The sequence below is a fragment of the Onychomys torridus genome, chromosome 10 (assembly GCF_903995425.1).
Source record: "Onychomys torridus chromosome 10, mOncTor1.1, whole genome shotgun sequence".
Taxonomy (NCBI): Eukaryota; Metazoa; Chordata; class Mammalia; order Rodentia; family Cricetidae; genus Onychomys; species Onychomys torridus.
Window position 1 is genome coordinate 87,936,940 of NC_050452.1, and position 25,461 is coordinate 87,962,400.

Below are 25,461 nucleotides of genomic sequence, written 5' to 3' on the forward strand. Positions count from 1 at the left end.
GGGACTGAGTCTCAAAAAAAAGAAATGGGAGATAATTATTTATAAATTAACAGATCTGAAAAGAATCTAACAGACATTATAAGCAAGCTCTCCTGAAAAATAAACTTTCATCCTTATTTTATAAAAGGGCATTTTACTTTCAGAGAAAGTTTTTATTAAACTGACGACTTTCTCTTGTGTTCTAGTGTTTCCTTACTTATAGCCAACTTCCACCAGGTACACATGCCAGGCTTTCCCCAGAACTTCTACTCTTTCTACGCACGCACGCACGCACATGCACACGCACACACACCCCTCCTTAAATTGAGGGACTATTTGGAACCATGGCACCTGAGATTCTGGCACAGGGAAAATAACTCCTACCTAGAGTAGTGGGAAGCTAAGTCCTACTACCCACCACTAGCTTCTAGGAATAGTCTGCCATTCTTACAGAGTACTGTATGTAAGGCTTAAAGGACCAGAAATAACCTCTCACTCTTCTCTCTCCATGCTGCTGCTATGGAAGCCCCTTGTTATTGGGGTGATATGAAGTCAAATACACTATGGAAGACTTTCAGTGAGCAATTATGTGCTTCATTTCCTGTACAGAAAGGACTCAAACATCAGAATTCTAAAGCAGCTCACAATGCTTGATATTACCTATTTAGATACTAAACAAATTACTTTAAGGAAATCAGTTAGCTGTCAGTTCATAAATAAGCACTACTAATAAATGCCCAGTATCATCTACCTTTTCCAAGCACTTTTCTTCCTTTTATTATTGGTACTTAGTGAGCGATCACCATCGCAGAAATGAAGTGGAGAAAAAGGCAGTTCCTAGCGGTCGTAACTGCAAGGGTATTCAATTCTATCACTGTTCACTTGTTAATGATAAAATCAAATTTACTTCATTTTAGTCTCTTTTTCACTAAGTATATGCATACAAATTCACAGCAAGCACTTCTATTTTACTAGGAGAAAGGTATGTGTCTCTAACTACACACACACACACACACAAAGAGAATGAAAATTGAGGGAAACAATTTATCCAAACTGACAAAATTAAAAAATTAAAACTCAGAGACTGAGAAGTGCATTTCTCAAGAACAAAACCGATGGGAAACCTCAATATTAATTCTAAAAACCAAATCCCCGATCTTGTGATTGATGATGACAATTCAACAGAATGTCGTGTCAACTGAAATTTAAAAGTTATTAACTACCGAGCTAGTATTTTTATTACTTGATTTCACAGTGGAAAAATAAGTCAGGATGCTTCAAACTGCACCAATAGTCAAGTAGTATATCATTTAAAATGACAGGCAAATATCAGCTCCATTCACTGAATGGAAATGCTAAAAAGTGATTAATTTCCCCCAAATAGTCATTAAATTCCATGTTGAATGTCTGTACCTAAAACTAAGTATTTTTAACTTCTCATGGAAGCTGGCTTCTAAAAGGAAGTCTTCAAGACTGTTTCTAAGTAATAAACACCATTCTATTCCAGGGTTTTAAAACAGGACTTTCTAGAATCTGACTCCCCATACTTAATCCTTTCTCTTTTGATTTCCCAAACCAACTAATTAATGCCTGCCACTAACCATTCTCACTTTCCTTCCTCTTTGATGTACAAGGGGGTTCTGCACTTATGGCTCATTTGGCAACTGCTAGGAAACCTCACAGTTCAGCATCCTTTCTCAAGGTGGCAATTCCATAAATAACCTGAAGTTTTACACTTACAGTGCACTTAACATGTAGAAAGAAGCAGAAATGCAATAACTATTACATTTCAACATCCTCAAATTTCAATATCACAGATATTGAGAGATGGAAAAGACCAGCTTGTAGAACTTTAAACATCTGTTGAACAGAATATATTAGTCAATATCAAAAATAATTAAGAATTTTGTTGTTTCACATTTATGTTCTACATGCACACCTTTACAAATTATGTCAAAAATAATTAAGAAATAATTTTTGTTGTCTTACATTTATGTTCTATGTGCACAACTTTACAAATTATGTTTTTTCAATGTAGTAAAAGCTGGACATCATCAACTTGAGTAAACTATGGCTTTTATAACAGATTACTTTACAACATGCACAAGTAAGTGCCCTAGATAGAAATTCTAATATTGTTTCAAGCTCTGCTCAGTCCTCTATCTGTGCTCTGCACTTCAGAAGTGAGCCTACCAAGGCACTTAAAAACATGGAAGTCTGTCTTAGGGACTTCAAAGAGGGCCACAATGTACACAACACAGAATCCAACCCATCGGCAATTCAATCAGTGAGTATTTGTGTCCAGAGTACAATATCATAAAAAGTCCTCAAGTAACCAAAACCAGGTTAATAAAAAAAAAAAAAAAAAAAAAAAAAATACTGTACACCACTAAGATAAAATTTGCCCCTTTCAAAGGTAGAGAATGGTTCTTGGCTTCCTCTAGCAACAAAATATAATTTTATATATTCAGAAGAGAAAAGGGAACCCAAGCAAGCCCCCAAACCTAAAACACAAACAATTCAGATAAAAACAAAATACAACAAAGCCCAAATAAACCCCTCACACAGCTCCACTGGAGAAGAATTAACGGCTTTCATCCTTTTATCTGTCCTTGGAGGTGAGTTTTTCAATCAGCTCTTGGAGTGGTGCGAGTTCTCTTCTGTCAATAAGGTTGAACTCCTACAAAGAGCAAAACGTTATTTGCATCCAATTCCAAAGCAGATTAATAAGGATACAAGCTTCTAAAGTAAAAGTAAACTTCATTTTTAAAACTGTTTATGACCTTAAAGAAATCACCTGATCTCCTTGATGCTATGTTTTTAACATCTTTAATATTAAAAAACAAATCCCCCCAACTCATGAAATTATTGTGGAGACTAAATATGGTAATAACTACTTTTAACTACTTCGTGTAATACCTGGAACACACTACCAATCAGTATGTGGGAGCTGTTGCTTCCAAATGAAGAGTACACTGGGTGGGACTGCAATATGTCAATCAAATAAGGGTCTGATATCACTGCAAAGGAAAAGCTTTTACCATGGAAAAATTAAGAAGTTGGGATATTGTGCCAATAATCATGGTACTGAATCCTTTTTTTTAATGATTGATTTATTTATTATATATACAGTGTTCTGCCTGCAGGCCAGAAGAGGGCACCAGATCTCATTACAGATGGTTGTGAGCCACCATGTGGTTGCTGGGAATTGAACTCAATCTCTGGAAAAGCAGCCAGTGCTCTTAACCTCTGAGCCATCTCTCCAGCCCGGTACTGTATCTTTTTTTTTTTTTTTTGATTTTTCAAGACAGGGTTTCTCTGTAGTTTTGGTGCCTGTCCTGGACTAGCTCTGTAGCCCAGGCTGGCCTCGAACTCACAGAGATCCGCCTGCCTCTGCCTCCCGAGTGCTGGAATTACAGGCGTGCACCACCACTACCTCGGCATTGTTTTATTTTGGTTTTTTTTTTTTTTTGTTTTGGTACTGTATCTTTTAAAATGACTTTTTGAATTATTTCTGCTGAACTATGATAAAAGTAAGTAAGTAAAGGTGACATATTATTTCCAGTCTTCTGTATGATGGACTATTCTCAACTCTCAATTTCATTTATTTATTAGCATCCATCTTACGGCCAGCACTACAATCAGTACTTTAGTGAGGCATTAGCCTTACTAGTACAAGCCTACCCTTCAGATCGGTGGAGAACATGTGAGAATACATACATGGGAATACATGCCATGTGACTAAATTTTTGTTTTGACATTAAAGAAACATTGTTAAATAAAGCATGTCCAATCTTCCTATCTTGATAAACCTTCAACTCCTGATTCTCATGCCTCAGCCTCCAGAGTACTGGGCTTGTGTGTAGGAGCCACCATGTGTGGTTTCTTAGTCTACATTTCAAAGCCCAGCTCTCTCAGGATTACACAAAAGGGAAACAAACTAGCAAGTCAGTTCAAACTGTAAGGACCTCTAAAACACTCTGACCCTTTCTTTCCTCACACATGAGACAGTCATTAGCTTCAAAACTATTTAGAATATGGTTTTAAAAAAGTGGGGGAACTGGTTGCTCTGAAATATGCCTTCTTTAATCCTAGCACTCAGGAGGCAGAGGCAGGAGGAGATCTGTGAGTTCTAGGCTAGCCTGGTCTACAGAGTGAGTTCCAGGACAACCAGGGCTACACAGACAAATGCTGTCTCAAAAAACCACAAAAGAAGTGTGTGTGTGTGTGGGGGGGGGGGATGATGTGATAGTCAAAGCACACATCCAGCGTCCACTAATGGAGATTTTCCTTTTGCAGTCCAGGTTTAAGAAAGAGAGTGCTAGGACACCTGAGACCAAGCTCACTGCAGGTGGGCCCGACTAGAGGAGCTCACATTCTGACTTCCATTTCTTCAGGCTTTGTTGTCTAACCATCTGTTTGTTGAGACAGGATCTTATGGCCTAGGAGAGCCTGAGACTTGCTAAGTAGCTGGCTTGCCTTGAACTCAATCCTTATGCATCAGCCTCTAGAGTGCTAAGATCATAGGCGAGTACCATCATATCTGACTCACTATTCAGAGTTCTTATTTAGCCCCGTCATATGGCCTGGAAATTGACACAGTCCAAGCAAGGCAAGGCATATCTTGGAACTATTTTTACAGTTGCCTACCATAAACTGGTAGACTAAAGAAATGAAGAAACAAAAGGCCATCATTATCATCTTGGAAAGTATAAAACAGGATGTAGATTAGATAGAGATAGCAAGTTCTGTTCTGACAGTGTATATGCACCAGGTATTCATCACAGAATTCTAAAAATAAGCAACAAAAGCTTACGAGTCAACCTACCTGAACAAAAAAAAATAAAGTGCTTGAAAGATGTATTGAGATGTGCTTCCTCCTGAAGCTGGATCACAGGGTCAAAATGTTGGTGATAAATGTGAGCATAAACTCTAAAGAGTCGTTTGAGAATTGTTTTTGCCACGGACATGAAATTCTTCGGGAATGGAACACCTAGTAAAGAGATAAGCCCTCTATCAGTAAGGAAAGAGCACAAAGCAGCATGACTTGCCATCAGGTAGCAACAGGCTGAAAGATGGGGTGTACATGAATCCCTGTCTTCATGCCCATAAAATCTTGGAGAAGTTCTTAGCACTTCATGAAGTGAGCCTTCTTTACGGCATACTGCACATCTAACACAAGCCCTTGACAAACACCTACGAGGCAGCACACCTAGAACTCACACCAGACCATGAGATCAACAGCATAAGCTCCACACAAACATGCGCTAACATCGATAATGTACTGACCACTTCAGTTAATGATCTTACTGTATCAGGCGCACACACACACAACTTAGCCTTAGGGAGATCCTGATCCAGGCATAACGACACATGTCTGTAATCTCAGCACCTGGAAGGCTGAGGCAGGATGATAATGAGTTCAAGACCAACGTGGGATACATAGCAAGATCACGTCTCAAAAAAAATTAAAAATAAAAATAAAATAAGGAGATTTGAATTTGAGAGGATATTATCCAAAGAGTACATCAGAGCCAAAAAGACTATTTCTCAAGCTTATTTATATTTTGAGTGAAACAGATTATATATATGGAGAATAAAACTATGGTTACCGTGTTAAAGGGATAGGACATGAGACAATGTAGGTCAGAGATATACACATAATATCTGTAGCAAACACACAGGATAATCAAGTCTAAAGATCTAATATAAAATATAAGAATAAAACTAATAATATACTATATTGAGATTTTATCAGTTGGGTAATTATAGCTGCTTTCATAACAGAATAAAATGGATTAACTGTAACACGATGCATGTTAATTTGTTTTACTATAAAAACTATTTTACGGGCTGGAGAGATGGCTCAGTGGTTAAGAGCACCGACTGCTCTTCCAAAGGTTTTGAGTTCAATTCCCAGCAACCACATAGTGGCTCACAACCATCTGTAATGAGATCTGGTGCCCTCTTCTGGCCTGCAGGGACAAATGCAGGCAGAATATTGTATACATAATAAATAAATCTTTAAAAAAAACTATTTTACTATAAATATATATATTAGCATCACGCTATATAACAAATATATAAAATATTTCAATTTTAATAAAAATCTGGGCCAGTGAGATGGTTTAGCAGGTAAAAGTACTTGTTGGGCCAGACTGATAATCTGATTCAATACCCAGAAGGCACATAAAGGTGGAGGACAGAATTGACTCTACAAGGCTGACCTCTGACCCCCACATGCATAGCCATAATAGTAATAAGCAAACTTTTAAAAAGAAGAAAAAGAATACAAAATCCTAAATTCTAAATGTTGAACTTGGCAATCCAAGCACACACTAGTATTCCTGGCTCAGTGTCATTTACACACCACTATAAATCACAAGGAAACAAGCACACCACAGTCAAAGGACACTATAAAATAGCAAAAAAAAAAAAAAAAACCAAGCCCACAGCTCTAGACACAGCACTGCATAAAAGCATTAGCAACGATCTTCTTTAGCTACAGAGGACATTACTAGGAAAACCTGAAACACACAAACAGGGAACAGTGCTCTAATGAAAGCATCCAATGTTAGCCAAAAGTTCTTTAACAACACTCTAAGGATTCATTGAAACATAGTTGTAACAGCTTGAAACGGTACAAACCCATATTAACTGTCTAACAGCAACAATTTAGACTTGATAGGTCTACCTTTAAGCAAATACACAAAACAAGTAACTCAATCTATGTCAGGCCAAATCCTCAAATCTGTTTTTTCTTCTCACATATCTCGATTTCAAAATCTATGTGATATGTGATGGCTCATGCCTGTCAGCACACTCAGGAGGCTCAGACAAGATGGCCACAGGCTTGATGCCAGCCTGAACTACAAAGAGAGATCCTATCTCAAAACAAAAGAACAAAATAAAATCTTTAAGATTAATTTTGTGAGTCGCAAAAACCACATTCTTCTTTATTATAAGTATAAAATTAGATACAAGCCATGTAAACTTTGGAGAAAAAGAAAATAAACATGAGTGTGATAGGTAGTATTAGCTGTCTTATTACCCATTATCTTTTTTCTATGATAGGCCAGATTTTATTACCTCCCTATATCTGTCTATCACTTAAAACTGTGTGTATCCTTAATAAATTTAGTGTGAAAAGGGATACAAGAACACTCTTGAAATGTATAAAATTAGAAATATTTTGATTGATGTGGTAACTAGCTATGAGTAGTAAGCTTTCTGTCTGGAACTTGCTACTGAAAAGGAAAACTACTAGATATTTATAATTCTTTAAAAAAAAAAAAAAAAATGGAAAAGAAAAAAGGAGACTTACATGTTGGGCCCACTCCTTTAATCCCAGCACTCAGGAGGCAGAGGCAGGTAGTCTCTGTGAGTTCAAGGCCAGCCTGGTCTACAGAGTAAGTTCTAGGACAGCCAGAGCTACACAGAGAAACCCTGTCTTGAAAGCAAAAAAAAACTTAAAACACACTCAAAAGTAACTTCCTTCATTAGAAATAATGTCAGTAATATTTTAATCTGAAACATCACAAAAATTTCAGCAAATAAAAATTAAGTCAAGAAGTAGATCACTTATTTCTATTAAGTCTAGCCTTTCAAGTAATTAGTATTTAAAACACTAGGTGTAAGGGTGAAAAAAAATCAATTTATATGCAACACTTGCTTATGTCATCATGACTGGGTTAGCAAGATCTGCTGCCTCTTCTTGGAAACTGCATAATAAACACAATCATCAACACAATCCCAAGGAACTGCTCAAATGGGTAGGATAGGAGAGAGAGAGAGCAATTATAGAAACATAATATTAAATACATCATGATTTATCCCAATTATATAATTTTACCAATTTTTGATGGGAATAATGTTTCATCATCCAGCTGGTCCTGAACCCAGGTCATCAGGTAATCAATATACTTTGGTGCAGAGCACTTGATAGGCTTTTTTATGTTTGTTCCATCTGCCCAATGATATTCATATCTGCAATGGAAAGATAGAAAGTGCACAGAACATCAGAAGAGAGGTATAGATGTGCACATGCAAGTATATGTATGATGAATATATACACAAACATGTTTTAAACAATCTGTTCTTCCAAATAAAAATAATTACAAATTTCTATCGACAGTAGCCTGCTTTGCTTTTATCACTATCCAACCTAAGGTGATCACATCAAACTCATCTTCTATTTAGATGTTTGACAAACCTGTCTGATTTTCTATCTTTTCCTTTCTTTCCTCTTTTTTTTCTCTTTCTTCAAAAAAACGTCTCTCATTATGTAGAGTAGGCTGGCTTGTGCTGTGGAATAAACCTCTTGTACACTACAAAGATTTGTCACTTAAGTTGGTTTAATAAAACACTGATTGGCCAGTAGCTGGGCATGAAGTTAGGCTGGAAAGCCAAACTGAGAATGATGGGAAGGAGGGCGGAGTCAAGGAGTCGCCAGACAGACGCAGAGGATGAGAATGCCATACTGAGAAAAGGTACCAAGCCACGTGGTTAATTTAAGTGTAATAACTAGTTAGTAACAAGCCTGAGCTACCAGCTGAGCACTTATAATTAATTTAAACCTCTGAGTGATTATTTGGATGTGGCTGCAGAAAGGGCAGGACAGAGAAAAGCCTCAGTGTACAGGCGTGGAACTCAGATCCACCTGACTGCCTCCCAAGTACTGGGGTTTAATCACAGGCCACCATGCGCAGCTCCTGAATTAAAGAGCTCTCTCTAACAGCGAACAATTCGCTGAAGTAGAAGAAGTTACTTCTCTACTGTACCTCTAAACTTTATAGTTGTTTTTCTTCCTTACATAAAATGCAGCGTAATTTTTTTTTTTTAACTTGGGGGCTTTAAACTTGGGTTTAAGTATAAAGAATGACAGAAAATCAAAATAAAACTAATACAAGTAAGAATGGTTTGGTAGTTTTATACATTAGGACGAGGAACTAATATACCCTTAAAGGAAATTGGCAACTCAAAAATGTTCACATTTGGGTATTAACATTACCCTTTGATTTAACTTGCAACCATCGTGTGAGAAACAAAAGGTCAAGAACAAGGAACACTACAATGAAATGCACTTCTCCTACTCTGAAAAACAGATCAGTAGAAGAGATGCCCAAAATGTATAAATAAAAATATGTATGAACTGCCTGTCTAAAATGAACAATTTACCCTTGTAAGATCTACCTATAAATGCAAATATAAAACAAGTTAATTGTAGCACAAATCCTAATTCGTCTTAATAATAAAAACCTAGAGCAGATATCAGGATGAAAGCTGAAAGATAGAGAAACAGAGCAGCCAGCTACTAGTTCTTACCTCTCTGAAATCCTAAGCATGAAAGGGAGCTGAGCTCCTGCCTCCTCCCCCTTATATTCCTCTCTCTGCCCTGCCATATCATTTCCTGTCTCCATCTCTCTAGTGCTGGAATTAAGGCGTGAGATCCCAAGTGCTGGGATTAAAGGTGTGCACCACCACTGCCTGGCCTCTGTGGTTACCTAGTGGTTAGCTCCACCCTCTGCTCTTCAGGCAAGCTTTATTTGTTAAAGCACAATATGTAGTATACAAAAAAGTATCACCAAGCCAAACCCTCAAGTTATTTTCTGAAACAATTCATTCTCATTCTCTCTCTCTCTCTCTCTCTCTCTCTCTCTCTCTCTCTCTCTCTCTCTCACTCACACACACACACACACACACACACACACACCTGACTTGTAATAGGAACTCTTCTTACAAACTTTACAGTGTACATGTACATCAACATAGCCCTAAAGAACTAACTACATAGATGAAACTCCAAAATATAAAGATGTATAAACTGGCCGGGCGGTGGTGGCGCACGCCTTTAGTCCCAGCACTCGGGAGGCAGAGCCAGGCAGATCTCTGTGAGTTCGAGGCCAGCCTGGTCTACAAAGCGAGTTCCAGGACAGGCGCAAAGCTACACAGAGAATCCCTGTCTCAAAAAACGAAAGAAAAAAAAAATGTATAAACTGAATTGGCATTTAGATTTTTTTAGTTTCCAACATTTCTTCCACAGTTTCTTTTTTTGTTTTTTGTTTTATTGTTGTTTTGTTTTTGTTTCTCTGTATAGCCCAGGATGTCCTGGAACTCATTCTGTACACCAGGCTAGCCTTAACTCAGAGATCCACTTGCTTGTCCCCCACAAGTGCTATGATTAAAGGTGAGCGCCATCACCACCCAGCACACTTCACTCTTTTTTGTTTGGGGGAGGGTTTTTTGGTTTTACAAGACAGGGTTTCTCTGTGTAGTCCTGGCTGCTCCGCAACTCTCTGTAGACCATTCTGGCCTTGAACTCATAGAGATCCACCTACATCTGCTTTCTGAATGCTGGCATTAAAGGCATGCGCCACCACTGCCCAGGTAATATTTTACTTTTTAAATCAACTGTTTTCTAATCTTTTCCCCAGGGTTTGCTCTGACTAAAGAACAGACTAGTGAGCCCAAAAAAACAGCAATATAACGGAGAAATACTATACAGTATTTAAACTGATAAAATTATCTTCAATAATATGAATGAGAATCCTTTCTATTTATCAAATCCACACCTTAATAATCCAAAATTATTGTAAGCAGTGATACACCTTAAGAAACATTCTTAGAATAGCCTTTATTATCATTGCTGAGCACAAAAAATGACATCAAACCCACTGTGAAGTCTCCAAAGGGAGATTCTCCCAAACATCTCCTGGTATCCTGCTGTGATGGTTAATCACCTTCACAGTCAGAATTTTCTCTATTATAAAATTTAAATACTCAATGCAATTTTAAGCCTGTTTCTCCTTGGCTCTCTTGAAAGACAGAGACTCTAAGTAGGACTTAACTATCATCACTTTTCACTTAAGAAACATGAACTTAGGTGTGGTGGCCCACAGAGGGTTCCTACAGAAACATCACTCGAGGTCAGAGGATCTGAGCTTGCTTTGCCCAGCAGGAATGCATAATGGGATGATTTGGTCAGGGGCGTGTTTATCAGGTGTTTGGAAGGGTCTACACTTGACTGTATGGTGTGCTTTGACCTTGCAAGGGGGAGGTCTTTTGCCTCTTCCTTTGACATATCATAAAAGCCCTTTGGAATAAAGCTTTGGGTGGCTGGGTATTGACCCAAGGCCCTCCTGAAGCTATCCTGTGTCTCTGTCTTTCTTATCGTTCTCTTTCTATCTTTCTTTTTTTTTTTAATAGCTGAAGATCAAACCGAGGGCCCTGTGCTTGCCAGTCAAGCGCTCTACCACTGAGCTAAATCCCCAACCCTCTTTCTATCTTTCTACCTAATATTTCCTCATTCCTCTCTCCTCCACCCAAGAACCCTTCAAAAGGTTGGAGCAGGTCAGAGCTGGACTCTGGCAGACTCCCACACTTAGGACTGGAGAGATAACTGAACAGTTAAGTAAGTGTGCTTACTGCTCTTACTAATGACTTGGGTTCAATTTCCAGCACTCAAATGTACTTCACAGCTACATTGCTAATGCCAGTCTAGGGGATCTGATACCCTCTTCTAGCCCCTGCAAGCTCCTGAATGCACATGGTACACACTCATACACATAAAATAACAAACAAATAAAGAATCTTTAAAAACCAAGAAGGTAGGCTGGACAGATGGTTCAGCAGTTAAGAGACTGGCTGCTCTTCCAGAGGACCAGGGTTCAACTGTCAGATCTGCATGGCAGCTCACAACTGTCTATAACTCCAGGGCATCCAACACCCTCACACAGGTATACATGCAGGCAAAACACCAATAGACATAAAAATAAATATTTAAAAAATTAACAAAATATAAACAAAAATTTAAATTATTAAAAATATTATTTAAATTTATATTTTCTCTCTACATTAAGAAACTTGAAAGTCTTTACCCTTTCTTCAGAATCACGTTTGCTAACTTGTTTGCTGTGGAACAATCTCTGTGCACTGCAAATATGTATTACTCTCACTGGTTATTAAAGAGCTGACTGGCCTAGAGCTGGGCAGGAAGAGACTGGGCAGGAGAGCCAGACTAGGACGACACTGGAAAGAAGAAGGGAGGAGTCTCAAGAGTCACAATGTAAACAGGATCAGAAGTACACACATGAGGTAAACAAGCCTCAGGGCCGGCCACACATAAATTAATAAAAATAGTCTAATTTAAAATGTAAGAGCTAGTTAAAAACAAGTTTAAGCTATCATCTGAGCATTTATAATTAATATTAAGTTTCTGTGTGGTAACTGGCTGGTGGGACAGAAAAGTCTGCCTACATTTGTTACTGATTTTCAGGTGTTCATTCACTTCTATATCAAAATCAAAAGCAAACATGGTAAATCAAAGATTCATATTCAATGTCCTGAAGTTTTACAAATAATCCCAACTTTCAAGATCCTAACACTTTTTGAAAAATGAAACAACTATGTTGCTTATACCTCTAGCACTTAAAACTATGACTCCCTATTCTTTTCTTTTGTTATGTTTATAATTAAGATTTTGTTATGGTTTGAGTTTGAAATGTGTCACACAGGCTCAGGTGTTGGCTTACTGTGGAACCTTTCTTTACAAATGATGCTGGTATACCACGGGGATAGGCCTTCAAGGTGTCAGCTGGAGCTGTCTCTCCTTCTGATCTCAATGAAAACTCTCATTGCCCCATGCCAACCCATCAGCCATGCCTCCCCACCATGACAGACTGAAACGCCCCATCTGAGAGCCAGACAGAGCCTTTCTTCAAGTTGCTTCTATCAGGTATTTTTTTCACTGTTACAATAAAAGTCACTAACACAAATGATTTCATTGGCCTGGCGATGATGGCATACACTTTTGATCCCAGCACTCAGGAGGCAGAGGCAAGTAGATCTCCGAGTTTTAGGCCAGCCTGGTCTACTGAGTGAGTTCTAAGACAGCTTGGGCTACTCAGAGAGACCCTGTCTTGAAAACACAAAGAAACAAACCAAATGACTTCATTGGTGGCTCTACTTTACCCTCAACTGTTTTTTTTTTTTTCACTCTTAACAGACCATTCTCTTTTAAATCCCCTTCTGTCATCACAGTATTTATACGTAAATTACAACTCCAACATACCCACTATTTCTCTTCCAATCACAATAAACATCAAATGACAACCAAATCCTCAGAAACATCATTTAGTACCACTTGGAAAGAGGCTAATGATACCAACTGGTTGATCACATATCATAATACTCCAGCTCTAAACTCAGAATTGCTAATGAGTGCTGACAAGATGCTCCAGTGGGAAACTCCAGAGTTGACATTAACAAACATCTCTCCATGGTATAATTCTTCCTTTATTGGTAAAGGTAAAGAACTGGGACAACTCCTAGCATTCGTAACAGGCAAGAGTGCCAGGCATAGTGGGCACATGCCTTTAATCTAAGCACTTGGAAGGCAGAGGCAGGTGGGTATCTGAGTTTGAGGCCAGCCTGGGCTGCATAGTAAAACTATCTAAAAAGAAAAAAAAAATAGACAATAGTAAATATTCTCCAAAAAGTACCAGGTGTGACAGCATACGCCTTTAATCCCAGCACTCAGTAGGCAAGGGCAGGTGGGTCTCTGTGAGTTCGAGGCCAGCCTGGTCTACAAAGCAAGTCCCAGAGAAAGCTTGTCTCTGGGGGAAAAAAATTCTCCAAAAAGGAAGGAAGGAAAAGGAAAAGAGCTGGGCATGGTGGGCACAGCTATAATCCCAACACAACTGAGGAAGAGCCCAATGTCTACCTGGGCTGCATAGGTAAGATGTAGTCTCAAAAAAATTGTGTTTGTTGTTTATTTACTGATTCCTTGATTATCTTAAGGAAAAAGAGAGTGAGAAGAGCAGGTGGGCAGGCAATGTGCTACTGAGGAATTTGCTTTTCTTTTAAGAAGGCAGAGCTACTTTGTTCCTCAATACAAACAATAGCAAAATTAAAACCATCTATTTTCACATAAAACTTAAAACATCTGAACTAAACACCAATAGTACCAACAGGAATCAAGTTATAAAAGGGAACTTAATTTCTCGAATGCCTTTTTTTCCTTAAGAAATCTTAAATAAGATAGAAATTTGATGAGACTCTAAGACAATGTCATCTGAACCACAATATTTAGCCAAAGGGATATCTAATTCAATTAAAATCAAATTTGATAAGGATAGTCATGTTTGGTTAAAAATCTACCAAAGTCAGGTGCAATGGTACACACTGTTCATCTCAGGGCTCAGAAAACAGGCACACAGACCTCTGTGAGTCCAAGGCCAGCCTGATCTACACAGGGAGTTCCAGAACAGATGGGGCTACACAGAGACTGTCTCAAAACAGCATCAAAAAAGCAACAACAGAAGTTCCATAAAGGGCTGTTCTCCAAAATAAAGAGTTCATCAAGGTGTGAAAACCACTGGCTACAATTATAACCGATGAGACCTAAAGGAAGCAGGGAACTGAGATTTGGGAAAACTCACATCTGTGGGCAAGACAGTAGTGCAGAGCAAACACAGCTCTCTGCTTTTCTAGTGAGAATGGCCAGTGTGTGTTTATCACCTAAGATAGCAACATACCTCTCCTGAGCTCCCACACCTCTGCAGCAAGTTCTTTAATCAGCTGACTAAATTCTTTTGTTCATGTTGATACATGGATCAGTCATTTTCTGGTAAATGTTGGAATATGAAGTAAAATATATGATGTATTTACATATCACTAAGTAAATAGCAGTGGCATTTATTAATAGTAATACCAAAAGCCAACTTCAAAAGGGCATTGGCCCAACCAATACTGATTGCTGAGGAGGTAATAACAGCTGTCTTTGCACCAAGACAGACTTAAAAGAACAAATCAAGAATGAGTAGCATATCTGATACCCTGATTTGATCTTGAGCACGTACACAATATTACAGTATAAACACAACATAGTGAAAAATATATCATTATTTTAAGAGTGAAACCACTAGCGTTGGAGAGATACGTGCAAAGCTCTTCCAGAGGCCCTGAGATAGGCTCCAACCTGAGACAGCTTCTAAGAAATTGGATGCCTCTGGCCACTGTGGGCTGTTGCACTCACACGCACACACCTACACACATACACACACACACACACACGCACGCGCGCACACACGCGCACACACACACACACACACACACGCACGCGCGCACACACACGCGCACACACACACACGCACACACCTACAGACATACACACACACACGCACACACCTACAGACATACACACACGCACACACACACGCACGCACGCGCACACGCGCACACACACACACACGCACGCGCACACACGCACACACCTACAGACATACACACACACACACACACACACACACACACACACACACACACACACACACGCACACACACACACACGCACACACCTACAGACATACACACACACACACACAAACACACACACGCACACACACATACCACTAGAAACAATGTTTTTTAGATGAAAAAAATTAAACAGAAAGAGCACATCTACACTGAAGAATGCAAAGCAGCTCCATAGGGAAAGAAATGTTCAGCATGGGCCTGTAACAAGGGTGAGACATTTAAAACATTAACATAGATTAAAAAAAAGAAACAGAAGAGAAGAAAAATGTCCAAGAAGGATAGAAGAAGCAACTTTTCAGAAGAAACAGAATAACTGGCAAGGAGTTTCCAGGAAGCTAGTTCAGGTGGATGGGGAAATACACCTGGTAAGGAGAGGGCAGACTACTCTAGCCCAGGAAGTGCATGGCAAGACACTTCCTTCTCATACAGTGACAAAGAAAACCAGTTATTAACCGTATCTTACTTTGGTCCAGCTGACATCACCGGACAACTCTCCTCTGTACAGAAGTCTGTGATGGTTCCATAAAGCATATTGATTTGATTGAAAAAGTCCACAGCTGCAAAGCAAATGTCCGTTATAAGTAAAATAAGACAATAAAAAAGTAACTTTCACTCTATTTAAGCAGAATCCCAGGTTCTTTTTCCCTACAAAAGTAGGTGAAAAGCTCACACCAAAGCCCCAATTGCTGAGTATGCTAAAATTTAGGAGCCTGTATTAGAGAGCAGGAAGACAAAGAGTTGTGAAGAATTATTGGCAACTCACATAAAAAATTTATATGTAAAATATACAAAGAACTATATGAGAGTAAGGAAAGACAACACATCAGGAAATGCACAATTTAAAACGCCCCCTCACAAAAAAGTTTCTAGATAATCATAAAATTCTATGAAAAAATGTTGGTAATAATGAAATCACAAATTTAAATGATAATGGGTTGCCATTACAAAGCCACTCTCCGAAAACACTGACTTCACAATGAAACAGCCAAGAATACACAACCCACTGTCAACTGTGTGTGCATGCAGAGGCCAGAGGACACTGATGCCTATTCCAGCACCACAGACACTCAGTCCTAGCAACTCAAACAGAGAAAATACAGATAGCAATTACCTTCTTCGATACTTAATATCTCGTGTTCTACAACACAGGGTTCTACACAGCCGTTCATAATCTTTCTTAAGTAGTGTATGCAGGCTGGCAAAATGACCCAGTGAGTAAGAGTGCTTGCCACCAAGCCTGACAACCTGAGTTCAATCCCCAGGACCCATATGGTAGAGAGAAAAAACTGTCCTGTTCTACACATGCCACACTTCCTGTGGCATGAGTACCCACACACATTAATACATACATGCAAACAAACAAATAAATAAATGTGAAAAATTCAAATAACTAAATAAATTAATAAACAAGCTCTCAAAGGTACAAAAGTACAAACAAGAGTCAAAAGGAAGGAGAAGAGGGACAGGAGAGGAAGGGACAAGAGGGGTGGGGCAGGGCAGGAGCACACACCTTTAGTCCCAGCAACTGAGAGGCAGGTGAATCTCTCTAAATTGAAGAGCAGCCTAATCTACACAGTGAATTCTAGGCCAGCCAGGGCTACACAGTAAGACCCTGTAATAACGTACACATACATTGGAAATTTATTCTCATTTTCTTTGAGATATCACAAAAATCATCTTATAGATAAGATGGCTCTCATCGATAAAAGTGGAAAACAAACCATTTTATTTCTAATAACAAAACTGTCTTAGTCCAGAAATATAATCACATTATAATTAATCACATAATTAAAAAATAAAGCAACAGTAAACTTCTATTGACATTTTGTAAAATTTCATACTCAGATAAAATACCATGAAGACTAATGTTGGATTATGACATCATTATCCTGTGATATTGGTCTATCTGTCATCACCATATTGTGACTATTAGGCTAAATAGATCCTAGAATAGACACCTCAACATTCACCTGCAATGAGACAGTCACTGGGCCAACCCAGAGCCTGCTGAGAACAGAGAGGCACTTACTGTTAACTGCAACCCACTCATTCAGGTCCTCTCCCTCAGGAAGCATGACGGCCATCCGCAGGTTGCCACTGCCAAGTGTGGCTTCTGCATGTTTTAAGAGCTCATACTGGTGAGAACCCTCTGGGATGTTCTTCTTTGGTTTAAAGGTTTTCGAAGAGCGGCTACCACTATGAATAGAAAAAAAGGGAGGGGGTTATTCATTACTTAAATAAACACCGCCAATAGAATCTACAATTTATCACTGGGTAAAAGCAGTCATATTAAATATCCAAAAATTAATAGGAATTACACTTTCAGCCCCCAAACTTAAACTGTACTAGCAATATTAATCCTAGAAAAAATGTAGTTATTGTAATGACTGTGTTATCTACCCATACATAACTAATTCTCTATATTCTCTAGTTTAACTCAAGAGGATAAAAAGAACTTTCAGCCGTAACTAATCCAGTTCCCCACAGTAAACTAACCACTCTGGATAACAAACTATAATCTACATTAAAAAAAAAAAAAAAGCATTTCCATAGTAAGTATTAGTAATTTTATTTCTTATTCAACCCTGTCATTTTAATATACAATTTTGTATCAGTAAAATATAAAAGTCCAAAAGCAAAGGGAAAAGAAGCTAAATATTGTTCTATCCAATTATAGGAAGCATTTGCAATCAATCTCGATACAGCATTTGGTTAAACAGGTAGTTAACATGACTGATAACTCAAATTTCAGAATGTATGCATATATACATGTAGTACAGTGTATGCAACATACACATACACACAGTCAGCCCTCCACATGAGCGAGTCTTCATATTGACTCAATCAAACAAGAACTGAAAATACTTGGGGAAAATTATATCTTTACAGAATATATACAAACTGTTTCCCTGTCATTCTCTAAACACAGTATAATAGCACTTAGATATGGTGATATTTTATTTGTGCTGAAATGTGATTTTATTTGTATGTTAATAAAGTTGCCTGGGGGTCAGAGCTAATAGCAAACTATTTAGAAGTGTGGCAGTGGTGGCACACTCTTAATCTGATCACATGGCAGGCAGAGCCTGTGTGTTCAAGGACATAGTGAGCATGGTGATGCACGCCCTTAATCCAAGTACCAACCATAGCGACCTGGAGGTTTGTATAGACAGGCAGTGACGAAGAAGTCCTGTGGTTGGGTTTAGAACCAATGAGAAGGCAGATCAGAAAGTCAATAAAGACAGACACACAGGAGGTAGGTCTCTTTCTCAGGGGACAGTCGACAGTGGCTGGTAAGCTAAAGGCTATTCACTAGTGCTCTGACCTCTTGGGCCTTTAACTCTTTATTTGGCTCTGTGTTTCTTATTTAATAAGACTATTTAGAACTACATCTACACTTAGACTGTGTAAATAAACTAGGTATGAGCTTAAAAGTACATAATAGGATGGATGTAGTATATGCAATAATCATACCATTCTATAAGACACTTAAGCACATACATATTATCTTTATAATCTTTGCAGGATCCTGGACCCAATTCTCCCTGGATATAGCAGAACAAATAAATTTTTACAGCTTATTATTGATTTGCAGATATTATAAACTCTTATGTTCATTAGTGCTACAGTTTGAACATGGGCAATATCCCCTGAATGGCTAACATGGTAGAGGGCTGCTTCCCAGGATGGTGCTACTGCATGGTGGTGGAAACCTTACTAGAAGTAGCCTTGTAAAATGTCCTTGTCAAACTCTGGACATCAGGCTTGCACACAGGCCCTTTGGCTAGCTGGGTCACCTCATTGGCCCAGAAGTCTATGAAGCATCACAAAGAAAATGACACATGAATAACCTGGTCTATGTATGGGAAGGATCCATTTGTTTATCTGTGATAAATGATCAATTCTGCATAATGTGACAGAAATATTTGCAAAGTTATACTAAAATAAGCTACAGTTATCTGTGAGGTTCTAGTTGTAAGTTATATCTGACTTTTCTGAGGCAGGGTCTCACTACAGGCTGCTCTCACACTGGCAGTTCTGCTTCCCAGAGATTACAGACATGTACCAGGATGCCCACCTAAAATTGTTTTCTTTCTTTTCTTAACCGTATTTTGTAATATCTCCAGTAAACTTATTTTAATACTAATATAACAATAAGTTATACTATTATTAGGTTTAAAAGTTTCTCCTTTGTCTTCTTCTGTTGTGTTGGTGGCAAACCCTTAAGAAAAGGATCCTTGGGCTGGAGAGATGCTCAGCCGTTAAAGGCTAGGCTCACAACCAAAAATACAAGAAAAGGATCCTACCAGTATAAGCATGGTACCTGCTAACTCTGAAAAACAGACTCAACTTGGAAAAAATATATGTATATACGGGCCAAGGATTTAGGTCGCTGACAGAACACCTTCCTAACCAACAGGAGCCCTAGCCAGCACCAGGGTGGGGAGGCTGTATCAATTACAGTCAAGGCAGCATAAGATCATATACCTAGATCTAGACTTCAAAAGACTCAATTAGCTATACCATTCATTGGCTACATGACTTTCCTGGGCCAGTTTCCCTATCTAAAAAGCGAGCTTCCTGCTAGTTATTTAACTAAGGTTTCTAAAGCACTGAGTACCCAGGAGAAATGGCTGGAGGAAGGGCTCAGCAGCTAAGTGCACTTACAGATCTCCCAGAGAACCCAGGTTCAGGTCACAGTAATCACGTATGTGGCACTCCAGTTTCCTCAGATTCAATGCCCTCATCTGGCCTCCACAGGCAATGCATGCACATGGTTCACACACATAAATGCAAGCAAAACACCCATACCATAAAATCAAAATAAGTAAACCTAAGAAGTACTCAGTTCCTGGCTCACTGTAAACAGTCACCAAGTTACAATTTACTATTAACTTCTGTTACAGATGGAAACTGTAAAGTACTAAAGTCAACTGAACCATTTCTTTAAAAACAAGAAATAAGGATGGGGGGGGGGACACACAGAAAAATGGGCAAGAAGAAAGGAGAAAGACACATGAATTTAGATAAAATGTTGATCTCTTTTCCTACATTTTTACTACTGTAAAAGAAAAATGAAAGGTGACCAGCATAATAATATATATTTTCTTCCTTTCTTCCTTCCATTCCCAAACTATTTCATTCACATCCCTAAACTACTTTTTGCTATAGTTAATTGCATTTGTTTTAACTCCTAATTTACATTAGAAAATTATACTTTTTTTCATTATTTCTCAAAGCAATTTTAAAATGCTAGAAACAAAGAACATTCAATATACTTTTTGGTTATTACCAAGAATCACTTTTATCCTAAATTTCTCTGCATTTTACTTACATAAAATATCAAGAGAAATAAACTAAGTAAAGAGACCTGTGTTCCAAAGACTGGGCCAGCAATCCTAAACTGGTTACTCTGACTTTTGTCCCTTCAGTAAAATAAGGAAGAGGCTATTACTGAGAAGAGCCCATCTAATCACGTCAAAATTCTAGACCTTCTTGTACATACTTCAAATAAAGCAATTTCCCATTTCCCAAGCAAAATGTACCATGGCCTCCTTCTTTCTTAGAGAACTCTTGTTCACCTTTCACTAGGTATCACCAAACTTTTTTCTTGAAACCTATTTAGAACAAATTGCTTCCTACGCTTTGGGACTTCATGACTTTGATATGTCACCTACTGTCTCTGGAGTACTCATACTCTCCACACAACTGAAGAAGTAGTGAAGCATTTGAATCTACAAAGCTAACTTAAGTTTCTGCATTCACTATCTAGGGATTCAGTTTCATCTGCAGACACACAGAGGCCAATGTGCAGCACAACTGCAGCTTCAGGCTAGCCTTTCACAGAAGGCAAGGAAAATGTATCCCAAGTGTTTGTGCAAAAGTTGTACTATCACTCTGGCAGAGCGCCTGTGCACCCCCAGGACTCCTGACTGCCTCCCGCTCCCAGCCAACAGCTCCTCCCTCACTGCCTTTCATTGTCCGTCCTCACTCCTGCTCTCTTCTTCCACACTAAATAATCTCATGACATCTAACACTGTGGTCACTGACCGAAACACAAACTCCACTGCACAGGAAGTTTGTCTGTCTCACATAAATGATACTGCCAGAGCACAGTCAAAGTTGCAGGGCTTCTAATCAACAGCTTCCCTTCTCACACACGACTCATCGTGTTCTAACCTATCTCTCACGGTCCAATTTCCTCTGCTTCATCTACTCACAGTAGCTCTTCCCAAGAGGACTCCAAGGACCAGAGGGGCTGTACTTAACTCCTTCATTTTTCACTTTCTTTTTCTGCTTCCACTGTTGGTTCATAAATAATGCTCAAGAAACTATAAAATAAAAATTGTCAGATTAAATTTTTTATTTGTTTTTTAGACAGGGTCTCACTATTAGCCCTGGCTGACCTAGAACTCTCTAAGTAGACCGGGCTTACCTTGAATTCACAGATCCACCTGACTCTGCCTTCTACTCTGCCTAAGTGCTGGGATTAAATGTGTGTGACATCATGCCTGGCTCTCTCTACATTAACTTTTCTGGACTGTTAAACCCATGGACAAAACCTGTTAAGAGTGTATTAGCTTCTATGTGTGACCTTACTAAAACACTGTTCCCCAAATAGTTAAAAACTCTCTAGATTAGTAACATTAGTTAGAGCAATATTGTCTTCTATAGCTAATATTCATCAGGAAAAAAATGAACTAACCTGACATATATCTGCACCTAATACTGAGCCACATAAAAACAGAACAGTGGGGTTGGGGACTTAGCTCAGTGGTAGAGTGCTTGCCTAGCAAGCGCAAGGCCCTGGGTTTGGTCCTCAGCTCCAAAAAAAAAAAAAAAAAAAAAAAGAAATTAAAAATTTAAAAAATTAAAAATAAATTTTTTTAAAAATGGACAGTATTTTATTTGTATTCACAAAACAGCACTAGAACCTTCTTCATCACCAAGTCCCAGCCAAATATGGCCCTCCTACACTTCAACCATTTCACTTAGGAGTCCCAAAGGACACAAGCCATCCCATTTAAATTCTTGAGAACAGACTATAAGCAATGCAAAATTGCACTCAACATGAGAGTTGCTTGGATATACTGACTAAAGGTAAAATTTGAAACAACGGATTGTATAAGCTACTCAACTTCTCTCATCTACTACTGACAAACTCAGAATCAGCCCTAGAATAAATTTACAAGGGCAGACTGACACAAGCCAGACACTGTGCCTAGCAGAAAAATCTGTCCAGGGAGAGCCTTCCATTTTGGTTCAGCATTGCCTAAACACCCTAAAAACAAATGACACCCTATATATGAGATGTCAAAATAAGGGGGAATACTCAGGATTCAGATACCATGTAATGACTAAACTTACAGGGCTGGGGAAAGAGACATCTGAACAGAAAGGAATTGCTAATGTTGTTTGCTCCACAACAATAGAGGGGGTATGAGGTGGATTACAACCTTGAAGGGCTTGTTTATTTTTGTTTTCTAAACACCTGGATGAATAATTGGAAAGCTTTCAAAAGAGTTACTCTTCAGGTGTGACCCCAAACCCTAGTCTTGCTGTCCCATTTTTCTGCCCCAACCCCCGCTTCACCTCAAATTCGTCTGAAATAAACGGCATGTAAAATAATGACCAGCGCTAAAGGTCACACTAAAGCCGGTGTTAACAAATGACTGGCAAACCTGCAGCCCCGTGGACCTGAATTAACCCTGGCACAGTACCCAGATCCTACCTGGAGGATACCTGAAAAAAGATAACCCACACACATCAAAAAGGCACTGTAAGAAAGCAGGGAGGGGGTCCCCAGGCTGTCCCCAGGGAATCCAGGCCCTCAAACAGGCCTGTTCTGAAGTTATCTCTATGGAACTCGGCTCTCCATTTCTCAACCCTAAGGACTTAAGACGTTAAAGGGGTCGGGGGTAGTCAGATATGAACAAATCCATCTTCTATTCTTGGGACTCAGAAAACAGCAGTGGACAGCTGACACAGAGCCGGGAGACCTGACAATGGCTATGGTTGGAAGCCAATCAGACAGTGGGAGGTGAGTTTGCAAGCACATACACACATATACATACGGAGGACAGCAGCACACGGAGGACGGAGGACGGGAACCAGGGCCGGGTGTAGTTAGGAGTTTTCCTGCCTGGCCCAGTCAGGACAAATCTCTCTTACCCGCCAGTCCCACAGTACACGGAGGACGGGGAGGCAGGGCCGGGCAGCACACCGAGGACGGGGAGGCAGGGCCGGGCAGCACTCGGAGGACGGGGAACCAGGGCCGGGCGGCACTCGGAGGACGGGGAACCAGGGCCGGGCGGCACACGGAGGACGGGGACCAGGGCCGGGCGGCACACGGAGGACGGGGAACCAGGGCCGGGCGGCACTCGGAGGACGGGGAACCAGGGCCGGGCAGCACACCAAGGACGGGGAGGCAGGGCCGGGCAGCACTCGGAGGATGGGGAACCAGGGCCGGGCGGCACACCGAGGACGGGGAGGCAGGGCCGGGCAGCACTCGGAGGATGGGGAACCAGGGCCGGGCGGCACTCGGAGGACGGGCAACCAGGGCCGGGCAGCACACCGAGGACGGGGAACCAGGGCCGGGCGGCACTCGGAGGACGGGGAACCAGGGCCGGGCAGCACTCGGAGGACGGGCAACCAGGGCCGGGCAGCACTCGGAGGACGGCGAGGCAGGGCCGGGCAGCACTCGGAGGACGGGGAACCAGGGCTTGGGCAGCACTCAGAGGACGGGGAACCAGGGCCGGGCAGCACTCGGAGGACGGGGAATCAGGGCTTGGGCAGCCCTCGGAGGACGGGGAACCAGGGCCGGGCGGCACACGGAGGACGGGGAACCAGGGCCGGGCGGCACTCGGAGGACGGGGAACCAGGGCCGGGCGGCACTCGGAGGACGGGGAACCAGGGCCGGGCAGCACACGGAGGACGGCGAGGCAGGGCCTCGGGAGCCTGCGGCCCAGGGGGCGGTGGAACAAAGCCGGCGCGGCCGGGCTACTTACAACAAGAAGCTCATGTCGGCCGCGGCGTGGGCTGCGGGCTCGGCAGAGCGGAGCCTGGGATCGCCGGCTTGAATCCGAGGGAAGGCGAGGACGGGAGAGGAGGACGCGCGGCTGCGGGGCGGCCGCCGACTTCTTTGGGCTCCGCTCCTTGCAGCGGCCGGCGGAAGTGGAAGACCTGGGCTCGGCGGGCTCCGCCGACTGGACACGGAGCAGCCAAGGGAGCACCGCCCGCCGCGTCCTGCTCGCCAGCTCCGCGCCCCCTGGGGGAGATCTCGCGAGAGCGCGCGCGCCCCGCCCACCGCGGGATCACCTTCGGGTCACCTCGGCAGCCCACTCTGACCGGCTCGGCAGGAGAGTTCGCTGGAGCACGTGGTTCGGGGGCGTGGCCCAGGGGGCGTGGCCCGGCGTCCGGAGCTGCTGGGCTGTGTTGGGAGCCCAGCGCGGTTTCTTTCGCAGCCCTGGTTTTTGTAGAGAGGGAGGGTGTCGCCATCCCAGAGTGCCCAGCAAGGACGGTGGAAGGCCAGGGGCTCGCCTTCTGTGCTGGATTTAGGCAAGCACTCCACCGACGTGAGCTACATCCCTAGTCCCTCTGTGCTTGCGTTTAAAAACAAGGAGACATTCTCTTCTGCTTAGAATGACTTGGGGTTGGGATTGGGGGAAAGGGATTAAGTGAGTTTTTCAAAGTTTTTCATCTAATGGGCATATGTTAAAACAGTGGACTCGGAAGAGGTTAAGATCAATTATTGAAAGAGCAAGCTACGCTGTCGGCGGCAGCAGCTAGGGAAACAGAGGGAGCCAAAGAGAAATGAGGTCAGTACATCATGCATCCCAGAATGGCAGGAAACTGATTTTCCGTGGCCAGTTGTGGGGTCGGTTCTAAGTACTGATGCACACAACACTTGATAAACTAAGAACTATTCAGCCTCGCACTTGGAGAATAGAGGCTGAGGGCAAAGCTTTCTAGCTAAGACTCAGTACAGTCGCTTGCCACCAAGCCTGATAACCTGGGACCCATGTAGTAAAGATTACCAGTTACTACAAGTTGTCCTCTGACTTCCACACATATGCACACGTAATAAATATGCAAATAAATGAACCGTTAGAAATGTAAGGAATGGTCAGCCGGGAAGTGGTGGCGCGCGCCTTTAAGCCCAGCACT

The 25,461-nt window shown here is 41.1% G+C and overlaps 1 protein-coding gene across 2 annotated transcripts; it reads right to left on the bottom strand.

The window, feature by feature from the left end:
- On the bottom strand, positions 1–24,580 carry Mob1b (MOB kinase activator 1B). 2 transcript variants are annotated; one of them, XM_036201573.1, is made up of 7 exons: positions 24,303–24,580; positions 17,324–17,490; positions 15,758–15,851; positions 7,832–7,965; positions 4,814–4,972; positions 2,777–2,781; positions 1–2,659 (listed from the first exon to the last, which is right to left on the bottom strand). In XM_036201573.1, the coding sequence occupies exons 1-7, from the start codon at positions 24,314–24,316 to the stop codon at positions 2,582–2,584; spliced, it is 651 nt and encodes a 216-aa protein (XP_036057466.1). In that variant the 5' UTR covers positions 24,317–24,580; the 3' UTR covers positions 1–2,581. The 2 variants fall into 2 exon arrangements, with proteins under 2 accessions (XP_036057466.1, XP_036057464.1); XM_036201571.1 differs by lacking the exon at positions 2,777–2,781 and having other exon boundaries at positions 4,808–4,972; positions 24,303–24,579.
- Between the last annotated feature and the right edge of the window lie 881 nt (positions 24,581–25,461).

Bases quoted from the DNA above. Each gene is read 5' to 3' on its own strand.
- Mob1b (XM_036201573.1), bottom strand. The intron at 15,852-17,323 runs GTAAGTGCCTCT...TTTGCTTTGCAG, and splicing joins TGAGTGGGTTGCAGTTAACA to CTGTGGACTTTTTCAATCAA. The intron at 4,973-7,831 runs GTAAAATTATAT...TCTCTTTACTAG, and splicing joins ATTATTCCCATCAAAAATTG to GTGTTCCATTCCCGAAGAAT.